Below are 18,061 nucleotides of genomic sequence, written 5' to 3'. Positions count from 1 at the left end.
AGTCCATAGTCTCTCATGTTTCATTCCCCCTTCTGATTACCCCCCTTTTCTTTATCCCTTTCTTCCCCTACCGATCCTCCTAGTTCTTATGTTCCATAGATGAGAGAAATCATATGATAATTGTCTTTCTCTGCTTGACTTATTTCACTTAGCATTATCTCCTCTAGTGCCGTCCATGTGGCAGCAAATGTTGAGAATTCGTTCTTTTTGATAGCTANCAGCAAATGTTGAGAATTCGTTCTTTCTGATAGCTGAGTAATATTCCATTGTATATATGGACCACAGCTTCTTAATCCAGTCATCTGTTGAAGGGCATCTCGGCTCCTTCCACAATTTAGCTATTGTGGACAATGCTGCTATGAACATTGGGGTGCATATGGCCCTTCTCTTCACTACGTCTGTATCTTTGGTGTAAATACCCAGTAGTGCAATGGCTGGGTCATAGGGTAGTTCAATTTTTAACTTTTTAAGGGACCTCCACACTGTTTCCCAGAGTGGCTGTACCAACTTGCATTCCCACCAACAATGTAGAGGGATCCCCTTTCTCCACATCCTCTCCAACAATTGTTGTTTCTTGCCTTGTCTATTTTTGCCATTCTAACTGGCTTAAGGTGGTATAAAAGATACTGATACTTTAAAATCTATTGTAGTTTTCTTTATGGCATAATGCATATTCTGTTTTAGCAAATGTGTGACTTGAAAATTTATACATACATAGGAGTTGTTTCTGTTGGATGGTGTTTTTTTTTTAAGATTTATTTATTTACTTGGTGGAGAGAGGCAGAGGCAGAGGGACAGAATCCTCAGGAGACTCCCCGCTAAGTACGGAGTCCCCTGCGGGTCTCAGTCTCACAACCCTGAGATCCTGACCTGAGCTGAAATCCAGAGTTGGATGCTTAAATGACTGAGCCATCCAGCAGCCGCTGGTTTTCTTTTCAATGAATCTTTTTTTTTTAATTGAAGTGTAGTGGACACACAGTGTTACATTAGTTGCAGGTGACAACATGGTGATCCCACAAGTTTCTATGTTATGCTCTGCTCACTACACGTATAGCTACTATGTGTCACCATACAACACTATCACAATGCCATCGACTGTATTCCCTATGCTGTACCTTTTTAAATGAATCTTTTGATTTTTTTAAAGATTTTATTTATTTATTTGCCAGAGCGAGAGAAAGAGAGTGAGCACAAGCAGGGAGAGGGAGAAGCGACTCATTCCCAGGACCCTGGGATCATGACCTGAGCCGAAGGCAGACGCTTCACCGACTGAGCCACCCAGGCATCCCTAAATGAATCTTTTGGACTTTGTATCTAATTTCCTTTCTTTCTTTGCTTTCACTACCTTGTAGCTCAGAGCCAGTTGTTTTTTACCCATCTGTAGCTGGGTGATAAATATATGTCCTGTTAAACTGGCTCTCTGGGGGAAAAAAACCAAAAATTTCTGACATGTAACATTCCTGATTTCTGTAGAATAAATACTTCCATCAAGGCCAATGTGAAGCTACCCATGGTCAACAACTGTCTTTCAAAATTCCTGAATATTTTACAATTTGCTCTTGTTAGCCAGTATAAGATAGCCCCCACCCCCCCAGGGGTGCCTGGGTGGCTCGGTCTGTTAAGCATCTGCCTTTGGCTCAGGTCATGATCCCAGGGTCCCGGGATCGGGGTTGAGCCCCTCATTGGGCTCCCTGCTCAGCAGGGAGCCTGCTTCTCCCTCTCCCTCTGCCTGCCTCTCCCCCTGCTTGTGCATTCTTTTTCTGTCAAATAAATAAAATCTTTAAAAAAAGGAAGACAGCTCTTGTACTCCATTTTTTTTCATTTTGTATTTTAGTTTGACCCTTGGCTTTACTTATTTCTTAGCTTTATTTTTTCTTTGCTCCAATTTCTTCTTCTCCTTCTTTTTAAATTGTGACTGCCTCTGTGAGCTGTTAAAAGCGCTTTTTGGAATGAGGGACACAAGGACATGACTCTTTGGTCAGTAAGGAAAAAGACAGATTTCTAATTTTAAAGGCTTAAATCTTAGTTCGGCTCTCAAAGTTTGCGCTGTGCTGTTGTGGCTGTGCCTCACGTATGTGCAGCTCAGGGGTCACGGGCTATTCGCCAGAGTTCCACCCTAGAATTAAGGAATCCCCTTCTCCAGTTCCCTCCTGAGGGAAACCCCCTTCACTTTCCTGCCCACAGGGCCCCCCTTTATTTGATTCCTCCATTCTTTTGGCCAGAACTGACTATGGTGTTTCTCTTGGCAAATTTAGGGCACTACAGCTTTGCACCTGAAGCCTGAATTTTCAGGGCAAAGCTGGGAGATAAAAGGGCAGGGGGAATTGAAAATCACCCACAGGGAGCATTGCCTCTCCAAACTCTGGCTCTCCTCATCACCCACTTGCTTTTGTCTATTTTCCAGAGTCCTTTAGCCCTTGCTTTTTGTCTGCTTTCCAGAGTTATTCTAGTTGTGATCAGTAGGAGAGACTGGCTCTTAAACTATTATTTTATTTTTTAAAAAATATTTTATTTATTCACTTGACAGAAAGAGAGCACAAGTAGGCAGAGCGGGAGACGGAGGGAGAGGGAGAAGCAGGCTCCCCGCTGGACAGGGAGCCTGACGAGGGACTATGATCCCAGGACCCTGAGATCATGACCTAAGCCGAAGTCAGACACTTAAGAGACCGAGCTGCTCAGGAGCCCCTAAAATTATTATTTTAAACTTCAAAATAAATTAAATATCATGGCTAGGAAGAGCTCAAGTCTCTATAATTTTAGACTTTTCCCCCCACCAAACCAAACACATGTTCCCAAGGGCATAGGATTGTTTTAGGGTACTTTTTTTTTAGACTTTATTTATTTATTTATTTATTTATTTATTTATTTATTTATTTGACTAAGAGACACAGCCAGTGAGATAGGGGGGACCACAAGCAAGGGCAGTGGGAGAGGAAGAAGCAGGCTCCCAGTGGAGGGAGGAGCCCAATGTGGGGCTCGATCCCAGGACTCTGGGATCACGCCCTGAGCCAAAGGCAGATGCTTAACAACTGAGCCACCCAGGTGCCCCTGTTTTAGGGTACTTTGAATTTATAGGTTAAGCCTGAGATCCAGAAAGAAGAGCAGACAAAAGCTTCCTGAGGAGCCCATTATGATTTCTGTTAAATATACCTCTTAACTGCTTACTTAGGAGCAAAATGGCATTGAATATAAACCACGTTCATTTGTTCATTCGTTCATTCGAAGTCAATGCCTTCGTTTGACATAAGAGGAAATGAGGGCTCACAGAAGGGGAATAATTAGTCCTGTCACTCAGGAAGTGCATGGCAAAGACTGGGCCAGAACTTAGCCCATTTAACAACAGTTACTCGGGTGTCTGCTAATAACTTCCTAAGTCTTAACTGCTGTGCTGGGCTAATTTTTGCAGATTTCAAGGAGGACGTGATATATGAAGCTTGAGGGAATGGAAAGTTTTATGTTTTATGTGGAAAAGGAAGAGAATACGGTAAAAAAAAAAAAAGCTAAATCCCAGTTTTCAGCTTTTGAATTCGCTATGACTTTGGTCAAGGGACGTACTTTTTCTAAGCCTTCATCTGTCCATAAATAGATCTAGAAGTCTAATCTATAAAGGTCTTTTGTTTGGGTTATAAGAGATAAAGCTTATAAGCATTTAGCTAATGCTTTGCTCAATGTTTTGGTTGTTATTATTCTTTGAAACTCACAAATCCCCAAATTCTTCACCCTTATCATGTATTGATATCTAATGTGAATGAACACATCATGGAAAGAGTATCTAACATCTAGGAGGGAAGAAGCCCCCTCACCTAAGCTTCATCTCCCTGAGCACCCATTTTCCATTGACCATACCAGGTTCTGGTCTGAAAAAGTTTATTACAAAATGACAAAGGGAGGTCTGAGGAGGAGTCACTCGTCATAGAATTTGGGCAGCTCATTACCCAAGATTACTTGACGGTCCACGCCAGCAGCTGTAATAGTGACCAGGTAGATGACACCCCCACTAGAGCCATCCCGGTTCATGGCTAGAGTGATAGCTGCAGAGAGTTTCAGGGTGGAGAGGGGGAGAGAGAATGAGTTAGCCTCAGAAACCTTTACATTCCTCTCCCATTCATATGCTTACTACCACTCTCAGACCTCAAAACCCATCTCTTGGGGACACATATCAAGTGATGTACTGCTAAATCAACTTAAAAGAAAAGCCTTTATATGTAACACCTCTTGGTACCCACAGTCTCAAAACTCCCACCAGGACTGATTTCAAGTTACAAATAGCTAAATAAGCCGCTCATGAGTCCTTGGATATTTAACAACTGGCTCTCATGAGCTGGCCCAAGCCGGCTCCAGCACTTCCTGATTCTTACAGCAACTGTAGATTTTGATTTGGGTACTCAGAACACTCGTGGTTTCTGCCCTGGGTTCTGGAATCCCATCTAGTTGGGCGTTGTCCTGCTCCCTTTCACTCTCAGAAGTGTTCCAGTTTGGACATTAAATTAAACGGTCACCCATGTATTCCGTCGTGTTCCTCACGCTCTACTTCCTTCCCAGGTTTAAAAACCCTCCCCAGGGACCCTTCCGCTTGGTCAGTTACCATTTGTGGTGAAGCTCCTGCACTCCTCGGGGGACATGCCTGGTTTATACGCCGCATCCACATAACCGTAGATATAGGTGCTGCCAGAGCCACCGATGGCGAAGGGCTGCCGAGTCAGCATTCCTCCCAGGGTTCCGTACACCTACGGGGGCATCCTCAAGTCAGACTACGGAAGCATCAGTCCTCTCCTTGCCACCGAGACAGGCAGGATATCTCCGTGTTCTGCAATGAAGCCCCACTCTCTCCTACTCCCGTCGGTGGAGAAGATACTCCGCTTTCAGAGGTGGCGTCCTGGGAACCCATTGCTAGAAGGATATAACCTCTATACCCCCCTAGTGTAGTGGGGAACACCAAGGGAGGGGGTACATTGGAAGACATGCACCTGTCCCCCGCCTCGTTGGTCCCAGCCAGCAACCATGAGATGCGCAGACAGGTCCTCCCGATACTTATAACTGATATTCCTCACCACGTTGGCAGCAGCCAGAACCAGCGGAGGTTCCTCCAGTTCCAACCTAAGGAAAGTGTTCGTAATAGGGGTCAACAGAATTTCCTCAAGTTCCACCCTCCTGTGCCATTACCATCACCCCTGCCAAGGGACACGTGAAACCTGAAACCCGTGGTTGCAATAGTTCAAATTCCAGCTACTCTGCCACACGGACAGGGGGACTAGTCTCACACCACCAACTGGTAAGAAGATTCAACGTTCCCCGTCTTTACTCTGTCCCACCCATCCCCCCCAATTGTATACCACTTAGCTGCAAGGGCCCTGCCCCTGTGGGTAAAAGCAGATAAGCTTTACTTCTGCACCAATGACTTCAGTTTCTCAGCCGGTAACTTCCTGATAGATGGTGGGCCACATCATCATTTTCTTTCTCGTTATTTATAGTGGGACAGTGATTTACAACGTTCAAGCCATTTTCACATATATCATTTGATTCTCAAAATAACCGTCGGGTGAGGTAGGGTAGGTACTATTAATTATCTCCACTTTCCAGAGGCAGAAACCACGCTGGAGACTCAACTGCCAGTTCACAGCTAATAAAAACAGGAGCCCAAACAAGAATTTTTTATTTTTCACTGCAGCGCTCCTGGAACGGGACACTGCCTTGGGGTTGGCTGGTTGGGCGAACTCTGGGGAATGTGGACTTGAAGACCCAGAGCCTCATACCCGTGGAGCTCCAGTTGGTAGGTGGCCGTGTCAACCATGGCTTGGGCATCAGCAGCGGAACCAGAGAGAGCACAGTAGATGTACTGGTGTAGTGGGGACAGCTTGTCAAACACTCGGTTTACCACCGCCTCTCTGCCAGGAAGAGTCAGCAGTCATCAACATTAGCAATGCCGGAACTGTTGAGGTTAATCGTCTAGTGTTTCTCAAATATATTTGACAAGAGAACACCCCCAAAGCCCATGAAATTTAATACTTGGATTAAAACAGGAAGAACAAAATCATCTCAAATAAATGAAACACAGAAAGTGATTATCAAAATTAGACTTATTTTCAAGCTTAGATTTTATAATAAAAAAATAGTAAATTGAGAATGACGTTCTTAAGCAATTTTTCTTTGCTATACCCATCTTGAGAAAGTTATGTGTTCTATGGGACATAAAGTAAGTAATACTGACCTAATCCCACATACTCATTTTGCATATGGGGAAAATGGCCAGGATGGCGGAGACCAAATCAGTTCACCGTGTGTTCAACGAGAAACCAGAATATCTGCTTGGCAGAACCACATTTTCTATCTCTAAATATAGATGGAAGTAGGGCCCCTGAAATCTTTTGTACCCTATTCTTTTGTACCCTATTCTCTTGTACTCATCCCTGCAGGGACAGGCCACATAAGCATTCAGGCCCCAGATTCTCCTCCATGAATTCAGGGACCCAAGCACTTGCCCAGTATCTCATTAGAGGGAAGGTTAACTCAATTTCTGCAAAGCTCCACTTTCTCAGTCTCTTTATGAATGGGTAAGAAAAATCTGTATTTGGGGCCATCGGCTTCCTTCCAGAAGCATGCACCTTGACTGGTACTTACCCTGCAGACACCCGGGAATCGGAACCCACCACAACGCCTCCGTCAAACTCCACTGCCATGATGGTAGTCTGCGGAGACGGCGGGGGGGGGGGGGACACACACTGTCAGAGCAGGATGAGATTTGATTCTCTCACGTTACACATGAGGAAACATCCCCAGAGAGAGGAGGTGACCGGCCCAAGATCATATAGCAATTTAGGCCAGAGCAGACTCCCAGTACAGGATATTCCCTCCATCCCTCCACTTTCTCCATCTCCTCTCCCAGCTGCAGGGGAATGTCATAGTGGTCCTGGCATAACACAGAAAGAATCCTATCCCTGGGCCCCAACCTCCCTAAGTCAAATCCTTCCCACTGTAAAGACAGAGGTGGCGATGAGGTTCGCAGAGGCAGACAGCTGGCTCAGGGGGGTGCTTCCAAGCACTGGCAGGCGAGGCAGCCCCGCAAGTGAGTGACCTCTACCACATGTGCTTGTGGTGCGTGCCAATGTGGTACAGACCCAACACAGAGCAGGTTACTGTGACCTTGGGAAAGAAGCTCAAGCCTCTTTTTGGCTCCTAATTCTCCACCCCACAACCCTTAACCAATTTATTAAACAGCAGAAGCAAGGGGCGCGGCGGTTAGCAGGGTCACACATTAAGTAAGGAGGGAAGCAGCCAGGAACACACAAGATGGTTTCATTTAAGGATTTCTTTTTTTTTTTTCCTTTTTTTAAAGTAGGCTCCACGCCCAGCATAGAGTCCAATGCGGGACTTGAATGCAGGACCCTGAGATCAAGACCTGAGCTGAGATCAAGAGTCGGTTGCTAAGCCGACTGAGCCACCCAGGAGCCCCTCATTTAAGGATTTCTGATCAAGAGGTTAATAGGTATCTCAGTAGCCGGGGGAAGAGATTTGTACCAAGAGAGGATTTGCCTGGGGAGTTTAAGCTCACTTTTTTAGGTCAGGAAAAGAAATTAAAGAAAAGAATTAAAGAAGGTGAAAGGGATAAAGCTACACATTTTCTACTACTGTTGAGTTGGAAGGAGCCTTAAAGATCCTTGGTTCAAAGGGGAAACTGAATCGTGGAGGAGGCGATTGGCTTGTCAAGGTCACCCAGAATTTACAGCAGACTGGGACTAAAACCCAGGTCTAACTCCTGTCTCTTGTGACTTTTGCTTCCTATTTTGCACTGCTTGTCTGGCACTGAGGGGAGATTTTCTACCTTACAAATGGTTTTAGTGCATTCTCGTCACTCCTTAGGTAAGTCGGCACCCCAGCACCATTGCGAGTGTGCTTTCTGACATACTCAGTGATCTACCATGAATTGAGGGCCATTGAAAAAGGGCAGCCCCATTCTAGAGGGTAACCCTCCAAAACAAAGCTGCCCCCAAGCCAGGACTGGCGGCTGTAGTTTAGGAGCAGAAGCCTGCCAGCCTTGGGCTGCCCACAGCCTCAGTTGCCCAGCCTGGGCAAGCGGGTGGGAGTGGGCAGGAAGGACACAGGGAAGGGAACTTGGCAGCCCCTGGCCAGGTGGGAGCCTTCTTGGATCAGGCTGGCGAAGGACATCACCGTCTCACAAGGAACCCCCATTATCAGGACTGGGGCTATGAGTTACCCAGCTACCAGTTTATCAAAGGTCTGTGTGATGGGCTGTCCCTTCTCAATCAGTGCCCATATTCCCCTCGCCCGAGTGCTGTCCTACTTCACCCAGGGCACCATTTCTTCATCAATCTGCGCCTTCCCCAACCCCCTCCCTTGATTTAATCAGCCCCTCTCTCCAGTCCAGAGTTGAAAGCGAAAGCGCTTCAGAGCAGCTTCCCCTTCACGCTTCCACCTAAGGCCCAAAGCACCCCGTTCTCCACCCGCCTCGCGGGCCCAGTCGCTTGGCGGACTCCTACACGAACCCCTTCAGAACAGAGATGCCCGTCTTCATCGCAGGCATCTCTACAAACACTGGCTGCTACAAACCACCTCCTCACTGTTTTCGTCACCGCATTCACTCCACGGAGGTTCCAGCGTCTCCCTGTCGCTCCACATCTTCCACCTCCCTGCTAACCCTTTAGCACAGACTCCTTACCCCGGTGTGGACTTCTCCGACCCGCAGCATCTCGGCGGCGCCTGGGGCACTGGTTTCCGACCCGGGACCGCGGGCTGCGCGTGCCTACAGCCCCGCACCTGCACCACGCCCGCTAGGGGGCGCCTGGGTCCTCTCCGTGAGGCTTTTTGCACCAGGCGCTAACCTACTTGGCACAGATCCGCCCGGAGACAGGTTACGAAGGAGGCTGGGGTCAGAAAGTCCCGAGCAGCGGAATTCGCAAGACGAAGCAAAGAAAAGGAGGACGACGAGTGTGCGTGATGGAGAAGGTGGAGCCGCAGGCTGCTCCCCAGAACCTCAGATCTGATTTGCACGCCTTCTCCCACAATAGTCTGGGCGGGCCACATTCTGAAGCGGGGCGGATCTACTGAGCCCGCGGCCGCTTTCGTTTTCTCTTTCCGCGAAACCGCCCGCTTCTAGTAGCGCGGCCAGAACCAGCCGGTCCTGGGACTTTCCGGGATCCCCGCCTCCGCCCGCCCTGCCCTCCTCTCCCCGCCGCGGGTGTCGGCGCCCTCTCTCGCACAGTCTCGGACAGCACCCGGAACCTCCGGCCCGGCGCGGACAGCGGAGAGTCCCAGGCCGGGGCGCGAGCTCGGGCGGCACCCACGCGCCCATGGCCGACACACGGTCCCCCGGCCCCTGCGGCTGCCTCTGCTCGTCCAGAGCTTCCCTGGCGTGGCTGGGGATAACGCTGCTGCTTCTCGCCGACTGGGTGCTGCTCCGGGAGGCGCTCCCCGGAATATGCTCCGTGCTGGTCCCCACCGCGCTGCCCCTGCTCCGGGTCTGGGTGGTGGGCCTGAGCCGCTGGGCTCTGCTGTGGCTGGGGGCCCGTGGTATTCTCAGGGCAACGCTCGGCTCCGGAAGGGAAAGCGCCGGAGTCCGGGGATGGCTCGCCGCGTTGCAGCCGTTGGCGGCGGCGCTGGGCTTGGCCCTGCCGGGACTTGCCTTGTTCCGAGAGCTGCGCTCGTGGAGAGCTCCCAGGGATTCCGACAGCTCCAGGCTTCTGCACTGGGGAAGTCGCCTGGATGTTTTCGCCCTCAGTTACTTGGCAGCAGTGCCCGCAGCCGCCATGTGGCACAAGCTCAGCGGACTCCGGGGGCCGGAAAGTCACGGGGGTTCAGGAGACGCGGTGCGCCGGCTTCTAGGCTGCCTCGGTTCAGAGATACGACGCCTCCCGCTCCTGCTGGTCCTGTTGGTTCTCTCCAGTGTTGGTAAGAGGGATGCAGGGGCAGAGGGACGGACACTAGGGGCCTGGGCAGGATAGTAGTAATAACGGTCAGTGAGATCGGTTAGTGCGGGTTCTGGGAAATGTGGATCAGGGGAAGGCGACCGAGCTCTGGTCGTGAGAAGACTTACTCCAGTGTCAAGGAAAGACCTGGACTGACTGGGAGTCAGGAGTCCTGGACTCCAGTGTTGCTCTAGGCGTTGCTTCACTAGCCGCCTTGGGCAAGTCCTTTCTTCAGGGCAGCACACCCTATGACCTCTGGTTTTCCTATGTAAACCCCTGAAGGTCTGGTGGGGCTCAGGGTTGTGAGTTCCAGGGTTCAGGTGCAGAGCTGGGTCCTCAGTGTCCTCTTGCTGCCAGCGCCCTCCAGGATACGGATGAGGGTTGGAAAGAGTGGGATGGGGGAGAGAGGGTAGTCTGCTTGGAACTGATCTGCTTAGACTTATTTGGTATTTGTGACTGATCCCTCCCTCCTTTTCCTCTCCAGGGGAAATGGCCATTCCATTGTTCACCGGCCGCCTCACTGACTGGATTCTACAAGATGGGACAGCCTCTGCTTTCACACGGAACATAACGCTTATGTCCATTCTCACCGTAGCCAGGTCTGGGGGCTGAAGATGGAAGGCTGAGGATGGGGGACCCTGAAGAAGAGGATCTGGAAGTTGGGGCTGCTGTCCAGTGTGCACTTCTTTGGGACCTTCTCTCTGTCACCTGAACACACCCTGATCCTTCTCCCTCTCTCTCTCTAGCGCGGTGCTGGAGTTCGTGGCTGATGGGATCTATAACAGCACCATGGGCCGTGTGCACAGCCACTTGCAGGGAGAGGTATTTCGGGCTGTCCTGCGCCAGGAAACAGAGTTTTTCCAACAGAACCAAACGGGTGTGTCATGAAACTCTTTCATTATACCTCAGTATACTCTTTATTTTCCCCATATATCCTTTTACTTACAACCTTGATCTTTCTCTCTCTCACATAGACATTGTCATTTCTTATTCTTGATATACCTCGAGTATTATATTCTTCACCTTCAGAAAAACCTAGTTTTTCCATCTAAATTTCCATGAATTTATCCCTTTGTGTTTATTTAGATAGAAACTATAGAATTTCAAACCTGGAAATTTTGAGATCCCAGAGTCCAACTACCTATTCTGCAGAGAAGGAAGCTGAGGCCCGGACCCTAAATGCTGAAACTGGCGTGGTCACATATAATAGAGATGAGCTTGGGCCAAGAGCCCAGTACTCAGTAGAGTTTTCTGGACTGCTTTCTAGCAGCACTCTCTGTTTTTCTCCAGCTCTGTTATGCTACCAGCTTAAGCCCTTCTTGCCTCTGTGTGCAGCTGTGTGTGCTCTTTAAGGGACAGAAATGTGCCAGTGAGATGGAAATTCACATGGGCATCAGTTTCTTTATAGTTAAAATGAAAGTCTTTCGCCAGGTGTTTCCTCTCTAACACTCATTCTCCCTGCACTGAGATCCCTAAACTCCCCTATCCTCCTTACCTTGTTTTCCTCAGCCTTCGGAGAACACCATGTTTAGGCCCCTTTCCCTTGGCTCCTCCCTCTGGCTCATTGCTAGTCCCTCTCACCACTCTGAGCCGCTCATTCATCCACCCTCTTCTTCCCAACCCCTGGCAGGAGCCATCACTTCTCGGGTGACGGAGGACACATCCACCCTGAGTGAGTCTCTGAGTGAGAAGCTAAGCCTACTGTTGTGGTACCTGGTACGGGGGCTGTGTCTCTTGGGGCTCATGCTCTGGGGGTCACTGTCCCTCACCATGGTCACCCTCGTCACCCTGCCTCTGCTTTTCCTTCTGCCTAAGAAGCTGGGAAAATGGTACCAGGTATGTCCAGGGAGTTGCCTCACCCTACACAGACCTTCATTTCCCAGCCTGGGTGGAATTAATTCCTCTCAGGTTTCTTTCCTGGCACCCTCACTGGTTCCCCATCTTCACGGGACTCCCTGCCCCTGCAGCCCATGCTGCCAGACTGCTCAGTGTTGAGCTCCATACTCTCTGTGTCTTCTCTTCTAACTTCTGCCCACAGTCTGTCTTTACGAACATGATCACCAGTCTCACGATTATGATTCCCTATGACCCTTCTGTTCTGTACCCCTTCAGCATCCAGGAAGAGTAACTGTGCCCCCTTCTCTTTCCTTCATGCATCTGCCTCTTTTCACCTTTAATCTCCAACTAGGTAACTCAGGTACTAGTGTCCCTGATGGTTCCCCAACCCTTTGTGACATCTCTTGTCCATGTCTCCACAGGTGCTGGCAGCCCAGGTGCAGAAATCTCTGGCAGAGTCCAGCCAGGTGGCCATTGAGGTGCTCTCAGCTATGCCCACAGTCCGGAGCTTTGCCAACGAGGAGGGTGAGGCCCAGAAGTTTAGCCAAAAGCTGCAGGATATGAATACCCTCCATCAGAAGGAGGCTCTGGCCTATGCAGTCAACCTCTGGACCACCAGTGTGAGCACCTGGAGATGCATGCCTATTCCCTTGTCCCCGAGATGCCTCGACTCCATTCCCTTTTCCATGACCCTGCTCCACATGGCTCCTCCCCTGGGCAATGGTTGGTTCGGTGTTCTCATCCTAGCAACCTGGGGCTCAACCTCTCAGTGTTCTTAACTGCCTTGGTCTTTTTAGACCTGCCAGATGGCTTCCTGTCACCATGGTACACAGAATCCATCCAGCCCCCTTTTTAGGGAGGTGCCGTGTCTTTCAGTCCCAGGGCCTTCCTTTGCCTCTTAGGCAGCACTCAGGCATAGAGTCCTGCACCTGGCGTGCGCCATGTTGGGACTATGTGGATGTGCCAGTGAGAGCCATGGGAATAGCAGAAGCAAGGATGAGGGGCATCTCTACGTGATTGAAAGAGAACTAGAGGAGCGTTCAGGAATTACTGGCTCAGTGCTGCCATGTAGTAGCTCTGTGATCGTGGGCTAGTAACTTACTTTCTCTTGAGACTGTTTCCTCATTTTATTTTTTAATTTGTAACAAAGATTTATTTATTAGAGAGAGCATGAGCAGGGGGAGGGGCAGAGGGATAAAGAGAGGGGAAGCAGACTCTCTGCTGAGCAGGGAGCCTGATGACTTGGGGCTCAGTCTCAGGACTCTGAGATCATGACCTGAGCTGAAACCAAGAGTTGGATGCTCAACCGACTGAGCCACTGAGGTGCCCCTGTTTCCTCACTTAAAAAAGTTGGAATGATATAGCCTTGTTTATAGGGTTCTTGCTATGAATATTGGGTGACATTATATTCACTTAAAGCCTTTTATGTAGAGTGCTCTGCAAACAGGTGCTCTGCACACAAGGCGATAGCGGTGATTGGGAGGACAGTGACGACTTCTGTGGCGTAGCTGAGCAAGACTCCGTGGAGCCTCCATGGCGCATGCTCCTTATCTCTGCTGTTACCTGGCCGAAAGGGACTTAGAGCTCCATAATGCTAATGTGTCTAGTGCTTTGCACCCCCCCTCTGATTTTTCAAGCACAATCCCTTTTCTCCGCGGTCTTTCCACAGATCTCAGGGATGCTGCTGAAGGTGGGAATCTTATACATCGGTGGGCATCTGGTGACAAGTGGGGCTGTAAGCAGCGGGAACCTTGTCACGTTTATTCTCTACCAGATCCAGTTTACTTCAGCTGTTGAGGTGAGAGTCTTCCATTTTCACTCCCCAGTGCTTTCCTTCTTAGGTCCCCTCACCATCTGTGTCACCTTCCTTCCATTCTTTACCCTTCTCCTATCACATCGCCCTGGCAAGCGGAGTTGTTCTCCCCCTTCTCAGTACCCATCCCCGCCTCCAGGTACTGCTCTCCACCTACCCCAGTGTACGGAAGGCCGTGGGCTCCTCAGAGAAAATATTTGAATACCTGGACCGGATTCCTCGCTGTCCTGCCAGTGGTGTGTTGACTTCCTTAAACTTGGAGGGCCTTGTCCAGTTTCAGGATGTCTCCTTCGCCTACCCCAACCGTCCAGATGTCCCAGTGCTGCAGGTAAAACATACCAATCCTTGTTTTTCACCAGCCTCACTCTCATCTCTACCATCCTAAACTTTCTTCCTGCCTTCAGCCTGCTTAACGCGACGTACAGATAGACCCTTCCTAACCCCTCTAAGGCAAAGCTGAGCGCCGTCTACTCCATACAACTGACCCAAACTCAAGGACCGGTTTGGATTTGTAAGGAGAATGGGAGAAGAGGCTCTCAGGGAGAAGGGTCTCATATCCTAAGGAACTGCTGAAGCAAAATCTGTCTCTAGTCTTCTATCTTTCCGTTTGTCATTTAGAATGCGATTTCCCCTGTTTTCTCGTGATATTTGATATCAGGTGTGACACATTGGTGCTTGCTCTTTGCTCTGATCTTTGCCTCACCTTCCATTTCTACTCCTTGGGGAGCTATCATCCCTGAGGGACAGAAATCTATGCCTGTGGGAAAATAGGAGTTGCTGTATTTCCCCATATTTTCCCCTTTCTTCTCTGGGGTAAGACATCATGCTATGTAAAAAGACAATGACAGCCTCAAGGTTAGAGGCCTTAGTCTGTCTCTTTATTTATTTATTTTTTGATTCTCTGGCCTTCAGGGGCTGACATTCACCCTACGTCCCGGTGAGGTGATGGCACTGGTAGGGCCCAGTGGCTCTGGGAAGAGCACAGTGGCTGCCCTGCTGCAGAATCTGTACCAGCCCACAGGGGGACGGCTTCTGCTGGATGGGAAGCCCCTTCCCCAATATGAGCACCGCTACCTGCACACACAGGTGAGCAAGAAGATGGCGGCGGGGGAGGGTACGGTGGGGGGAAGGGCAGGGACATCACTGAACAGTCTAACGGAGCACTCTGAAAGGAGGACCAGGGAATGATAGAACTTGGGTGGAGATGGGGTGTAGTCAGGAGAGAGAGTGTGTAATTTTGTGATATGCTTTCAATAAAGATTTCGAGTCATCATTCTCTAGATAACCATACTCCCATGTTCCTTGTTCTCTGACTCTTTTTTTTTTAAAGATTTTATTTATTTATTTATTTGACAGAGAGAGAGAGAGAGAGTGAGAGGGGGAACACAAGCAGGGGGAGTGGGAGAGGGAGAAGCAGGCTTCCTGCTGAGCAGGGAACCCAGTGCGGGACCATGACCTGAGCCAAAGGCAGACGCTTAACGACTGAGCCACCCAGGCGCCCCTGTTCTCTGACTCTTCATCATATTTTGTCCTAGGTGGCTGCAGTGGGACAAGAGCCGCAGCTATTTGGGAGGAGTTTTCAAGAAAACATTGCTTACGGCCTCGTCCAGAAGCCAACTATGGAAGAAATCATAGCCGCTGCAGTGGTGTCTGGAGCCCATGGTTTCATCTCTGAACTCCCTGAGGGCTATAGCACAGGTGCTCTTTCAGCTCGTGTCCTCACTCGGACATCTTTACTGAAACCTTCATTCTGTAGTTCTTTCCAACCCGCTGACATCAGTTTGAAGTTGTAGGATCTTGTTCCTATGGCTTCTTCATGCTCACATCCTCAGAACTCGGTCACCTTTCCAGAACCTTCCCTATCCAGGGGCATCCATCCTTCCTTGGTGTGTATATGTGTGTGTGCGCGCCCTCGTGTGCACACAGGCAAGCACGTGGAGGCACATGTGGTTATCCAGCTCTCACCTTGGCTCTTGTCTCTGCAGACGTAGGCGAGGCTGGGAGCAAGCTATCAGGGGGTCAGCGACAGGCAGTGGCCTTGGCTCGAGCACTGATCCGGAAACCACGTGTACTCATCCTGGATGATGCTACCAGTGCCCTTGATGCAGACAGCCAGTTACGGGTGAGAGGGACATTTTGTTAGTGACTACACCCCCACCCCCAAAGTCTTCCATCCTTCATTCATCCTATGTTATTGATACTAACATAATTATCCAAACCAGTCCTTGCAATTTTCAGTTCCCAAAACCTGCTCCCCAAGATGCTTAGAACGAAATCAAAGACACGATCTACAGATGCTTCATCTTTGAAGCCAACATAAGAAGACCATCCTAATAATATTTTTTTCCATCCTAATAATATTAATATCAGTTGAGCTTTTACTCTTACTATGTGCCAGACATGCGACTAGGCCCTCTCCATGTATTATCTCACTCATTTATTCATCCTGAACGCCTGTGAGCTGGGCATTGTTATCCTCATTCTACAGGTGATGAAAGGGGGCGAAGAGAGGCTGAACGACCTGCTCAATGTCACTGAGCTGTTGAGTAGCAGAGCATAGACCCAAAGTCAAGCCCACCTGACTTGAATGCTCATGCTTTTTACCACTAAGCTGTGTTTCTTCAAAATAGAATATAAAATTCCCAGTTTATAGGTAGAAAGGAGAGACCGTTCAATACCCTTCACTCTTTTCTTATAGGTTTCACCTTAGGGCTCTTACTTTTATCCCACTGTTGCCACCTCACGTAAATAGTCCTTCACAAATAAAGTTGGACAGAGCAGCACTGAGGATGAGAATCTTCGACTTCTCGGGGTTGTTGGCAGAGGCGGTAGTGATCCTGGTGAAAGCTTTCCGGGCTCTGGAAACACAGGTGTCTCCCAGGGCTCTTGACAGAGTCTGCGTCTTTTCTCAGGTGGAGCAGCTCCTGTACAGAAGCCGTGAGCGGTGCTCTCGGTCGGTGCTTCTCATCACACATTGTCTCAGCTCGGTGGAGGAGGCTGACCAAATCCTCTTTCTGGAAGGAGGCACCATCTGTGAAGCAGGAACCTACCAGCAGCTCATGGAGAAGAGGGGATGCTTCTGGACAATGATACAGGCCCCTGGCGGGTCAGGAGCTCCAGAATGAAAGACTTCTCAGACCTGCACACGATGTGTCCCTCCCTTCTTTTCTCCTCTCTAGTGGAGAATTTGGGAACAAATGGCTGACCGAGCTGCACAGTAGGCAGCTGTTTCTAGGAGGAGCGACATCCTATAATCTAGCTCACTAGCTGATGCCAGAAAATCTACCGCGAGTGTTCCCCCTTCTCCAAACTCCACTTGATATTGCAGATTTCTTGGAAGAAAGCGGGGTTTAGAACTCTTTAGTGTAACTGGGTTCGGAGCCAGGGTTTTGGTGTGGAACCCTGGAAATGAGAAGAACTTTAGAATATACAGAAAGGGGGAGATGAGCTACTTTCCAATATGACTAAAGTCATATGCTGGCCCATAAACACACTCTGGATTCTTGGTACTTATAATAAAACTGGTGTTTTGTACTGTGGTTTCTCGTGTTTTCAGCGCACCAAATGGCTCACCAACTTTTGCAGTGAATTTTTCAGGAGTCTGGTGTCTTCCTCCTTCAGCAGCCTCAAGGCTTCACAGTCCTAAGTAAGCCATATCCTCCCTTAAGTTTTCTGTTTCCTATGGTTGCCCCCTCCACTTTCCCATGCCCCCATGTCCGCCCCCGAGGATGAGCCAGAGCGGGGTACAGCACCCTGCAAGCACTAGTAGCTGCCCGGCGGAGCCCTGGCCTTTCTGAGGGGGAAAATGGAGGTCGAGCGTAGCTAGAGGAAGAAGCGCAGGCGCTCCGACCGAGAAACTGACTTCACCACCGCCCCCGCCCTGGTCCTTTCCCGAAGAGCTCACCCCGCTCAGAAGTGACACCTGCCGGGCTAATTTCAGCGTAGTGGGCGGGGTTGTCTAGTAAATCTCTTCCATTCTGGGAGGGCCTCGGTGTGTGACGTCAACAGTTGCCGGGCAGTTTAGGCCAACACAGGTTGCAAGGAGAGGCGGAGTTTCGAGGAGTTTCTCCGCAGTGCTCAGTCAAGCAACAGTCTGGCAAGGAGGTGCGGGCAGAAAGGGCGGTTCTTGTGGGTGGCTATAGAGGCCCTAAGGGACTAAGTCGAAGGATTCAGAGACTGCGCCCTCTCCTTGGTGCCTCCTTCCCCCCCACAGTGCGGGGATATTCTGTTGCGGGTTGCCTCAGAACCTGTCCTCAAGAATCACTGCCCGCACGTACTCCTCTTTCTCCCACTTTTATAAAATGATGCTCCTGTGAACACCCCAAGCCCGGAGGTGAAACTACTCCCAGCTGCTTGCTGACTTGCAGCTTTCTGGTTGAGGCTAAGCCTTTAGACGATACAACCTCATACCCACGTCCTAACTCTTCCAGAAGATACCCGGCGGCTTGGTGGTGTCTCTCCCTGGAATCTCAGCACCAAGGGGGCTTTCGAA

At 49.7% G+C, this 18,061-nt stretch overlaps 2 protein-coding genes and 1 long non-coding RNA gene across 4 annotated transcripts; 1 reads left to right on the top strand and 2 right to left on the bottom strand.

The window, feature by feature from the left end:
* Positions 1-3,850: 3,850 nt before the first annotated feature.
* Positions 3,851-9,131, bottom strand: PSMB9 (proteasome 20S subunit beta 9). Of its 2 annotated transcripts, none has more exons than XM_019794236.2 (6): positions 8,842-9,131; positions 6,619-6,686; positions 5,754-5,885; positions 4,968-5,097; positions 4,586-4,727; positions 3,851-4,031 (listed from the first exon to the last, which is right to left on the bottom strand). In XM_019794236.2, exons 1-6 carry the CDS (start codon positions 9,037-9,039, stop codon positions 3,904-3,906), a joined length of 798 nt encoding a protein of 265 aa, XP_019649795.2. In that variant the 5' UTR covers positions 9,040-9,131; the 3' UTR covers positions 3,851-3,903. The 2 variants fall into 2 exon arrangements, with proteins under 2 accessions (XP_019649795.2, XP_011216880.2); XM_011218578.3 differs by having other exon boundaries at positions 8,675-8,983.
* Positions 9,132-9,305: 174 nt separating this feature from the next.
* On the top strand, positions 9,306-17,108 carry TAP1 (transporter 1, ATP binding cassette subfamily B member). The gene is made up of 11 exons (XM_011218579.3): positions 9,306-9,903; positions 10,405-10,519; positions 10,667-10,797; positions 11,551-11,756; positions 12,179-12,376; positions 13,426-13,554; positions 13,709-13,897; positions 14,482-14,655; positions 15,105-15,267; positions 15,555-15,691; positions 16,482-17,108. The coding sequence occupies exons 1-11, from the start codon at positions 9,306-9,308 to the stop codon at positions 16,692-16,694; spliced, it is 2,253 nt and encodes a 750-aa protein (XP_011216881.2). The 3' UTR covers positions 16,695-17,108.
* On the bottom strand, positions 16,906-17,971 carry LOC117802314. Its single transcript, XR_004625442.1, has 2 exons — positions 17,474-17,971; positions 16,906-17,211 (listed from the first exon to the last, which is right to left on the bottom strand). It is a non-coding gene; the product is annotated as an uncharacterized LOC117802314 (long non-coding RNA).
* Between the last annotated feature and the right edge of the window lie 90 nt (positions 17,972-18,061).

This window comes from Ailuropoda melanoleuca, chromosome 5 (genome assembly GCF_002007445.2).
Source record: "Ailuropoda melanoleuca isolate Jingjing chromosome 5, ASM200744v2, whole genome shotgun sequence".
NCBI lineage: Eukaryota > Metazoa > Chordata > Mammalia > Carnivora > Ursidae > Ailuropoda > Ailuropoda melanoleuca.
Note: the sequence above shows the minus strand (reverse complement) of the source record. Positions and strands in the feature narration are given on the sequence as shown.

What these genes read in the sequence shown, in the direction of transcription:
- PSMB9 (XM_019794236.2), bottom strand. Translation starts at nt 9,039, where the DNA reads ATGTGGCCCGCCCAGACTATTGTGGGAGAAGGCGTGCAAATCAGATCT. An exon ending in GATTCCCGGGTGTCTGCAGG is followed by an intron (nt 5,886 to 6,618) that starts GTAAGTACCAGT and finishes TCTTCCTGGCAG; the next exon opens with AGAGGCGGTGGTAAACCGAG. An exon ending in TACCAACTGGAGCTCCACGG is followed by an intron (nt 5,098 to 5,753) that starts GTATGAGGCTCT and finishes CACTTTCCTTAG; the next exon opens with GTTGGAACTGGAGGAACCTC.
- TAP1 (XM_011218579.3), top strand. Translation starts at nt 9,306, where the DNA reads ATGGCCGACACACGGTCCCCCGGCCCCTGCGGCTGCCTCTGCTCGTCC. An exon ending in TCCATTCTCACCGTAGCCAG is followed by an intron (nt 10,520 to 10,666) that starts GTCTGGGGGCTG and finishes CTCTCTCTCTAG; the next exon opens with CGCGGTGCTGGAGTTCGTGG. An exon ending in TCAACCTCTGGACCACCAGT is followed by an intron (nt 12,377 to 13,425) that starts GTGAGCACCTGG and finishes GTCTTTCCACAG; the next exon opens with ATCTCAGGGATGCTGCTGAA.